This window comes from Nematolebias whitei, chromosome 16 (genome assembly GCF_014905685.2).
Source record: "Nematolebias whitei isolate Nwh7 chromosome 16, NemWhi1, whole genome shotgun sequence".
NCBI classification, from domain to species: domain Eukaryota; kingdom Metazoa; phylum Chordata; class Actinopteri; order Cyprinodontiformes; family Rivulidae; genus Nematolebias; species Nematolebias whitei.
The window spans coordinates 19,804,498-19,813,475 of NC_056513.1; the positions used below are offsets into that span (position 1 = coordinate 19,804,498).

Genomic DNA, 8,978 nt, shown 5'->3' on the forward strand with positions numbered 1-8,978 from the left:
GCATGAGCGCTTGTGGCATGGGCAGCTTGCATGTCTGGAAAGGCACCATTAATGCAGAGAACTATGTTCAGGTTCTAGAACAACATATGCTCCCATCTAGACGTCATCTCTTTCAGGGAAGACCCTGCATTTTTCAACACGATAATGCCAGACCACATTCTGCAGCAATCACAACATCATGGCTACGTAGGAGAAGGATCCAGGTACTGAAATGGCCAGCCTGCAGTCCAGATCTTTCACCTATAGAGAACATTTGGCGCATCATAAAGAGGAAGGTGCGACAAAGAAGGCCCAAGACGATTGAACAGTTAAGAGGTCTGTATTAGACATGAATGGGAGAGCATTCCTATTTCTAAACTTGAGAAACTGGTCTCCTCTGTCTCCAGACGTCTGTTGAGTGTTGTAAGAAGAAGGGGGGATGCCACACAGTGGTAAAAATGGACTTGTCCCAACTTTTTTGGGATTTGTGGACGCCATGAAATTTGGAAACAACAGATTTTTACCTTAAAATGATACATTCTCTCAGTTTAAACTTTTGATCTGTGATTTGTGTTCTATTCTGAATAATTAGATGTTGGCACCTCCACATCATTGCATTGTTTTCATTCACAATTTGTTTAGTGTCCCAACTTTTTTGGAATCCGGTTTGTGTGTATATATATATATATATGTATATAGGATAAAAAAAAGTTGCTGCAAGATGTGTATACATGTGAAAAATCTAACTAAATATATATACATATTTTAACACATTTTTAGTACTGCCTGGAAAATTACCAGTAGTAACATCTAAAGCAGAGGTGGGCAACATTTTTTTCCCAAAAGGCCACATCAAGACGTTTAAAGCAATCAAAGGGCCGCAGAGAATTGGAAAATACATCGACTTTATGGCAGATAATCGAGAAGACCTTTGTCAGGCTTTTTCTTATGGTTAGAATGATTTATAAAACAAGTATTTCTAATATCCTTTAGGATCACAAAACATATTCTGTAAAATGGCTCGTGACATTATATTACACGCTGGCTTAACATGTTATACATATTAGCAGAAATATGCAAAACAAGCTTATGTTTCTAAGTCTTTTGTGGTTCAGTCTAGTTCTGGAAACACAACTTAAAACATGTAAAGTTTTGCATAAGATGTTGAATTTCAATTTCCTTAAGTCTTGTTGATAAATTGCTGTTTTGTTTTTTTTGTTTGTTTTAAATAATCTTTTATTAAACTTAAAGATATTGGGGGCCTGACAGAGATTGTCTAAGGGCCACTTTTGGCCCTCGGGCCTTAAGTTGCCCACGTCTGATCTATAGTTTTGTCATTGGTTGTAGGACAATAATTTTATCAGTACCTCGGTGAAGAACTAAGCGATTCCTTTGGTTTTTGAGGGCTGCAAAAAATAAATTAATAAAAACAAGGCAGAAGTTATTATTGCTTAAAACCCAGTGAAATGATTGTTGCAGCTGACTTGGTTACTTACCTATGGCGGTCCACATATTGTCCAAATGAAACAAATCTGGGGATAACATTCAGAAACATTACCTGAAGCTGTCAGAGGCAAAGGGTTGCAGCTGTTCATGTTTTGAATTTTGCACACCAATACATACTTTTCACGCCAGTGTCTGTAAACAACATAGCATAATTAGTTACCAAAGACAAAAACATGTAGTCAGCAGAAATAAGAGAAATAAAGCAGCTTACTTTCTCCTGTGACCATCAGATTGTCCATTTGTGTTGCAGAAAAGCATGAGAAATAAAAAGATGTGCACTCTCCACCGAACCATTTTGGTGTTTTGGTGGGCTGTGATCCTAAATGAAGCTGGTCAACTATAAAACCCACAGAATTCTGCTTGATCAAACACTTGTCATCGGGAAGGGGAGGGGGTGCAGAATCCGATCGATGGAGGACAAACGACAAAACAACCCATACAGACTTTGAACTCAAACTGTACGCAGAACATTGTGAAAAAGTACTGCAAAAAGTACAGCGCAGAAAGATTAACATCACACACAGTAACTATTCTTAAAAGAAAATAGAGGCCAATACTTGAGACTTGTATTGTTTCAGTAGTTTTAACTTTAATTTTATAGGTTTTAAGTGAGATAAAATTATACTTACACAATAGTCCAGCTGTATATTAATCTTTATGCCTAAAGCATTACATGTGATTGTAACTTGTTTGGTATGAAGTGTGAAACTTTGGCTTTAATTTTAATATCAATCATTTACCTGGGCAGCGAATACCTTCATTCATTCTTATTAGTACATAAAGACTGAACACCATTCAGCATTTATTTAATCTGCAGTTGAATTGTTTTAAAACCAGATCTATGTGAATATAACAAGAAAAAATTATTGTATAAACTAAACGGTGAAAAGGTCTTTGTTGTTTGAGCTTTCTACTGTGGATAGTTATAAATATTAATATAAAAAAATAACAACGGTTCAGTACTTGGCTCAGAAATTTACTCACATTTTGATGTGTCAGCCTGTATTATCAGATCACGAGTTAATTTAGATCTTAATCTAAAATCTAAATTAAATATTTTAAGCTGTGACAGATGCAACACTACCAAAACATTCAAAATGCATGCTGAACACAAAGAAAAATGTAATGTGCAGCTCAAACTTTTAATTAATGAGAAGGTGTAATCAATACTGTTACTTTTAAACATGTTAGGAAAACACAAGATTATGTGTCGTTTTCTGTCCCATTTAACTTTTTTATTTAGTGTCATTGTGTTGAGTCTGAATCTGAGTCGCTGTAATCGGCCACCAAAGACGTGACTCCTCCTGAACTTGTTCCCTTCTCGCTCTCCTTCACACAGTTCGCTGCGTTTGTCAGTTTCTGAACTTCCTCTGTTGTTTTGGAGTTATTCAAACCACTGCCATTTTGCTCCTCTTCCTCACCTTCATGCGCGGATCGTGTACATGGAGCTTCTTCTTTCTGCGTCACTTTCAGCCTTTCTTCATCACCTTCTGACTGAGAGTTTCTACGGGTGACGGTGGCGCAGGGTTCATTTTTACTTCCAGATTCACCAGTGCGTCTGCGGATTAGGGGGCTGTGAGAGGAGCCCAGGGCTTTGGCCACAGCAGCTTCTTTCCCCTGCAGGCTCAGTTTATGGAGCAGACTGCCTGCAGCACCCCCTGCTGGTGACGAGGTGAAATTAAACCAAGAGCGAGAGGCGATTTCTTTCCGCTTGCTGTGCTGTTTGTCCTCGTATGCTGAAGGAAAAAACAATAAATAAATTAATTACATTAAAAACATAAAAGGAAGGCAGTTTTAGTACCATCATTAAAATCTAAGCCTTGCTCGGTTTATACACAAAACTGCTACTGAGAAAGCTATAATGTAACTTGAGATACTCCATACTTATTATCTAAAATATTAATAATAATAATGTGTTATGTATTGTCATCATAAATATCTACGTGTAAGAACAGTACAGTGCTTACAGTCAGGTGTTTGGTAGATTAGTAGTGCTGCCAGTTTTTTGTCCTCTTCTTTCTCCGGCAGCAGTGGTATAGATAAGTTTGTCCTCATCTTTACAGCATTGTCTTGCTCCTCCTGCTCAACCAGAATTTTCTTTTCGGTCTGCAACATACGCAAAAGCAGAGTAGTCAGTTTGAATTTAATCTAAAAATAAATTTAAAGAAAACAGATGCTTTAAAAGTACACCCAGGAGGACACTTTTGATGGTAAAAGTAGTTTTATGTTATGATGACTCGTTTGTTTGTGGCAACATTTTGGTGTTAGGGTTGTCTTATTAATGGAATGTCCAATTTAAGACCAATATCCCAGAAAATATTGTTACTATTGTTGACACCATGAAGAGAAATAGAGACAGTTAAATAAGTTAACATAAAAAACAGAGCACCAGACCTCTACTCTACACAAAGTTTTGGAGCACAGCTTACATGGACGATATGGTAACAATTTTACAGTTGTTGCTATTTTAATTGTGTCAAAATGTTTTAAAAAAAAATACATATGAGCATAAACTAAGTATTTCCCAAAATAATGTTTGTCACCAAACTGAGTCTATTGAGAATTTATGCAGTTAACAAGACAAGAACCATTGTCATCAGAACCACTCTGCCAGTAGGACCATGCTGCTCTAGATTTATTTCCTTTTCACTTTTGGCATTTTGTTTCTGTATTTTTGTTGCATTCTTTGAATAAATCCTAGTTTATGTTAATTTAATTTATGTTAGTACTCGCATGAAGCGTGTAAATTATAGCCGAACAGAACCTATGAGGATCGTGCTGCTGTTGTTCGTTGTATTGTTTTGCACTATTAGTGACTGGCATATACCTTAGATCTTTTAGAGTACCGTTGGGCGTTCGTTTAGCATATATCTTAATGTATATCTTAGATCCTTATTTACCGTTTCTTTTTACACTTTATATTTTTGCTATTGTTTGATGTAACTGGAACCCTGTGTACACAGTTTTGTTCCACTACATGTACCACATGTGATGCGAATGACAAAGAAACTCTGACAAGAGGTACATTTCTTACTCTGAACTTCCTGCGGAGGGAGCTGTTGAGCTGAAAGTCATCCTTCCAACCTGCCTGGTAGTCCTGAATCTCAGAAAGAGATGGAAGAGCTTTTGCAAGCTTCTCTTTGTCTTTCCCACCATGGTCCAGTTTGTACATGGCATCCGTCTCCAGCTTCTCCTTCTCCATTCGTTCTATTTCGAGATGCGACAAGGTTAAATTGATTTGAAACCTAAACGGTCCACACTTAGGTAGCACCGTTTTAACCTCATCCAGGTTCTGCAAAATGTTTCGCAAAGCTTCTCACTCAAGAATCAATAAAAATGTATTTTTATTTTATTTTTCTACCAATAAAAATCTTCCTAGTCTCTCCCAATTTCTAAATGTTGGTTAGAAAAGATCAAACTTTTACCTGTAGTTAAGATCTGCTCATTCTCAGCCATGTCCCAGCGTTCCTCCTTCCTACGAGCTCCACTTACTATAACATAATCACAAGTTGCTGGATCCGTCTGCATCTCAATGTAGTTGACACACAGGTGGCATTTCATCCTAAACCTAGTTAAAAAGGACAAAAACATTTGAAAACGTCACATTTTTTGAGTGTTTTATAAATAAACTATAATGTTAAAACTATATTGTAGTGTTTCCAAATGATTTCTTGATAAAATAACAGAAAAATGTGATTATTTTAACATTATTTGTGGTTGCTGTTTGTTTACCTGTAGATTGGTGTGGTGTAGTAATTCCCCACTTTCTTCTTCTCTGCATTGTAACGAACACCTGAAGCAACAGATCATTAGGGTTATGCAAATGAAAAAACATTATCTGATGAAATAAATATATTTTTTCCTTAACTTACCCATGCCAATGTGATTTTTGCAGCCATCACACCAAATGTTGTAGGGCATTTCAAACCTTAATGGACAAAGAACCAGTTAATACATACACTTAGGTTGAATATCAATGAAAAAACATCAATTCTAATTTTAAAAAAAATCTGTAAATAAGCATTAATTTATTTTTTATGCATCATGTGTCAAAACATATATGTTTAGAAAGTGATACATAAGCTGAAAGGATGTGAAAAGACTCAAAATACATGCAAGAATTAAGAAACAAGAATACCATCTTCATTTTCCAACCACCTTCACTTTGTCTTTTCTTCTCAAAGAGAATGTACAAACCTGATGATGAGGATGCCCTGGGACAGTTTCCTGGCCCTCTCCCGCAGGGCGTGAGTTTTATGGTAGCCATTGAGCGATCCATGCTAAAGACAAAGAATGGTAAACATATTAGTTTGCAGTTACACACAAAAACTGTAAAAAAAAAAAAAAAAAGGCTTAGAAATTGTATTTTTCTTTGTATTCACCTTGGCTGGGTCAAAATCAGGAGGGTAGTATTTGTTTGTTCCTTTTCTTTCACCCTTTCAAGAAACGCACACAAAAAAGTCTATTGAGGATAATCTATATTCAAACTCACACAGCAGAACAAATTTAATTAACATTTAATTATCACAGCATCATGCCAAGTCAGGTTTAAAATATGAATTTTAATCTCCGTTAAAGAAAGGTAGGATGAATAGCATGTCCGGGATCCATCTTCTTTTCAAACTAATCTGATGCAAAGGAGTGTACCCTTTTCCCTGGAGGTGAATCTGTTAATTTACTACCATCATAAATATTTATTTATTTATTTTTTTAAAGGAAAATATTAAAAGAAATCGGATCTGTCAGTAAAAAAAAAATGTAAATGTCAGTAAAAGACGTGATCACAGCTTACCATGGTGACGACAGAAGCTCAGTTTGTAATGGAGCTACACCTTTACAAACAGAAGACAAAAAAAAAAGAAATTTGTTATTATCACAATAGCAACAGCTGAATTAAATTAAAGGCCAAAGCTGCGAGCGCTGGGCTTTTATGAGCATGAAATAGAAATGTTGAAACAATTATCGAAAACCAAAGTACATATAATTATTATCCCGCCTTACAACATTCAGGGATGGGTTTAGTTTTTAGATTTAAAATTAGTTCTAGAGTACGAATTATTATGAATCTGATTTTGTCTAAACATAAAAAGCCTAGTTTAGCAACAGCTAGCTAGCTATACCTTAGTCACGGCTTAACAACGTGCGTGTCCTCGTGCGCGAATATGAAGACGATTTATAGAAAAAAATACACTAAAGAAAGAAATTTAGTTGAATACCGAATTCACACTATGAACTATTACTTGATTAGTAAACATGCGGAATCGTTTACCATTCGTGTTTAGCTTCACTGCTAAAGATAAACAAACGTTCGCGTCGTCACCAAATGACGTCATTTCCAGGTTTCTTCGGAAGTGACGACACTTGGAAGCGGGAGTGCGGAAATGCCGGTTTTTGACCGCTGAAAACGTGTTCGAAGCGAAGACACGTTAGCTCCAAATACACAGCGAAAATGGAAGCCACAAAAGAGCCGCACAAACGGTACATCTGCTCGTTTCCCGACTGCTCGGCCGCTTATAACAAACAGTGGAAGCTGGACGCACACCTGTGTAAACACACCGGAGTGAAGCCTTTCTCCTGTGAGCGCGAGGGCTGCGGTAAGTCCTTCTGCAACGCGAATCACCTGGCGCGGCATGAACTCAGTCACACCGGGGCGAAGCCGTTTCTCTGCACGGTAGATGGCTGCTCGGAGGCCTTCACCACCAACGCCAACAGGAACCGACACATCAGCCGCATTCACAGCCAGGATCACAAGAAGTATGTCTGCAAATATGACGGCTGCGGCCTGGAGTTCAGGAAACACAAACAGCTGAAGTCTCACGTGTGTGAGCAGCACGACCAGCTGCCTCCCTACCAGTGCACCTTTGAAGGCTGCCAGATGCGATTTGCCTTCCCCAGTAAACTGAAGAGGCACGAGAAGGTGCACAGGGGATACCCCTGCCAGGAGGAGGACTGCACGTTCACAGGGAAGAACTGGACAGAATTACTGAAGCACAGGAAGAACCACCACTGGTGTGTTGCCAGGTGTGCCGAGTGCAACAAGGAGTTCAGGGACTCCTGGTTTCTGCAGCAGCACCAGTACGTCCACTCTGAGATGAGAGTGGTATTCAAGTGTCCCAGAGATGGCTGCGACAGGTCATACACCACCCTCTTTAACCTACAGAGCCACATCAGCTCCTTCCACGAGGACGTGCGTCAGTTTGTCTGCACCCACAGTGGCTGTGGAAAGACATTTGCCATGAAACGCAGTCTTCAGAGGCACAGTGTCATCCACGACCCAGAGAGGAGGAAGATGAGGAGGCCTGGCCTTAAAAGATCGCTTACATCTAGATTAAGTGGGTACTGTGAGATGAAGAGAATGGTCTACAAGAAGAACCGGAAGCCTGACTCACAGTCAGGGTTGTCACGAGAAGAACCAGACCGTCCTGATCCTGTTGAGTTGGTGTCCCTCCTGCAGGACACGTCTTTGTTGTGCAGTCCTGCTGTGAACACACATGAACTCCCTAATGCTCTGACTGCACCTTTAACGATGTAGAGTTCAATGGTTGAACTTATGTCAGGACAACAAGCACCTTAGATCATGTGTTCAGTGTTTTTCTTTTATGTATAATTGCAGGAAGTTTTTGTAGAAGTTGTTTTTTTATTCTTTACAGTTCTTGCTCAAGTAAATTCAGAAAAATGAACATTTTTGTAAGTGAAAGAAGTCATTAAGATTTTGTAACCAATAATTGCACTGTTGTTTTGTTTTATTTGCTTTATGCTGTTACAGAAGGCTGGACATTATTTCAGCTGCCACGGGGAAAATGAAGGGCCCACTGAACATGTTTGTCATTTGGTATGAGCAGAAAATATATTTTCATCATCACTTACATTTAAAATAAAATAATGAAATGGTTTGCCAACAAATAGATTATGACTTGCGGTTTGTTCTCTTAACAATCTGGTATATTGTCTAGGATTATTTATTTTATAGAGCATTCTAAAGGCTCAAATTCCAGTTGTACATATTTTGCAGGTGTAAAAATGATTTGTGACCTTGTAGAAAAAAAATGTACATGTAAAAAGAATTTTTGTGTAAAAAAAAAAAAAGATTGCATTCCCCATACTACTGTGTTGTACCGAGTGTACTGACTGAAAGGGAACATGGATTAACTTCAAACACTTTGTAGAACGATGTTTTATGAAGTTCAGTCTGTTTTCTTGTTAGTTGACACGCAATCTGCCACATTCAATATGGCGGACGATCAGTCCGCTCAATGAGGTGTCCACAGACAAACCCATCTGTTCTCTGACTGGATCCTTAATTTGTGATTGACATGACATTGACCAATCAGATGAGAGGAGTAAAATCCAGGACAAAATTCATACAGTTTTTGGATTCGTATTTGTCAACAGAACATCGTTAAAAAAAGTTTTGTAACTTGTGATTTTTTTTTTTTTTTACAAATTCAAATCTTTTTTACAAGGTCATAAATTGTTTTTACAAATACATTTTT

At 37.9% G+C, this 8,978-nt stretch overlaps 3 protein-coding genes across 3 annotated transcripts in view; 1 reads left to right on the top strand and 2 right to left on the bottom strand.

Annotated features, from left to right (window-relative positions):
* LOC119423143 (complement C3) overlaps positions 1 to 1,779 on the bottom strand; it is a 41,981-nt gene extending 40,202 nt beyond the window's left edge. The window contains exons 1-4 of the mRNA XM_037690554.1: positions 1,697 to 1,779; positions 1,603 to 1,617; positions 1,476 to 1,511; positions 1,347 to 1,385 (exon numbers count right to left, since the gene is read on the bottom strand). Of these exons, the coding sequence (XP_037546482.1) occupies positions 1,347 to 1,385; positions 1,476 to 1,511; positions 1,603 to 1,617; positions 1,697 to 1,779 (173 nt within the window). The remainder of the gene's footprint in view (positions 1 to 1,346; positions 1,386 to 1,475; positions 1,512 to 1,602; positions 1,618 to 1,696) is intronic.
* A 306-nt stretch (positions 1,780 to 2,085) lies between these two features.
* On the bottom strand, positions 2,086 to 6,822 carry yju2b (YJU2 splicing factor homolog B). The gene is made up of 10 exons (XM_037689780.1): positions 6,755 to 6,822; positions 6,278 to 6,317; positions 5,868 to 5,921; positions 5,683 to 5,765; positions 5,358 to 5,413; positions 5,218 to 5,278; positions 4,911 to 5,053; positions 4,520 to 4,692; positions 3,453 to 3,591; positions 2,086 to 3,221 (listed from the first exon to the last, which is right to left on the bottom strand). The coding sequence occupies exons 2-10, from the start codon at positions 6,278 to 6,280 to the stop codon at positions 2,731 to 2,733; spliced, it is 1,203 nt and encodes a 400-aa protein (XP_037545708.1). The 5' UTR covers positions 6,281 to 6,317; positions 6,755 to 6,822; the 3' UTR covers positions 2,086 to 2,730.
* On the top strand, positions 6,817 to 8,361 carry LOC119422412 (transcription factor IIIA). The gene has a single exon (XM_037689781.1). The coding sequence runs from the start codon at positions 6,935 to 6,937 to the stop codon at positions 8,015 to 8,017; it is 1,083 nt and encodes a 360-aa protein (XP_037545709.1). The 5' UTR covers positions 6,817 to 6,934; the 3' UTR covers positions 8,018 to 8,361.
* Positions 8,362 to 8,978: the final 617 nt, after the last annotated feature.

Coding starts and splice junctions, on each gene's coding strand:
- yju2b (XM_037689780.1), bottom strand. Junction 5,054..5,217: donor TACACCACACCAATCTACAG/GTAAACAAACAG, acceptor CTTTTTAACTAG/GTTTAGGATGAAATGCCACC. Junction 3,222..3,452: donor AATCTACCAAACACCTGACT/GTAAGCACTGTA, acceptor TTTTTCCTTCAG/CATACGAGGACAAACAGCAC.
- LOC119422412 (XM_037689781.1), top strand. CDS start 6,935: ATGGAAGCCACAAAAGAGCCGCACAAACGGTACATCTGCTCGTTTCCC.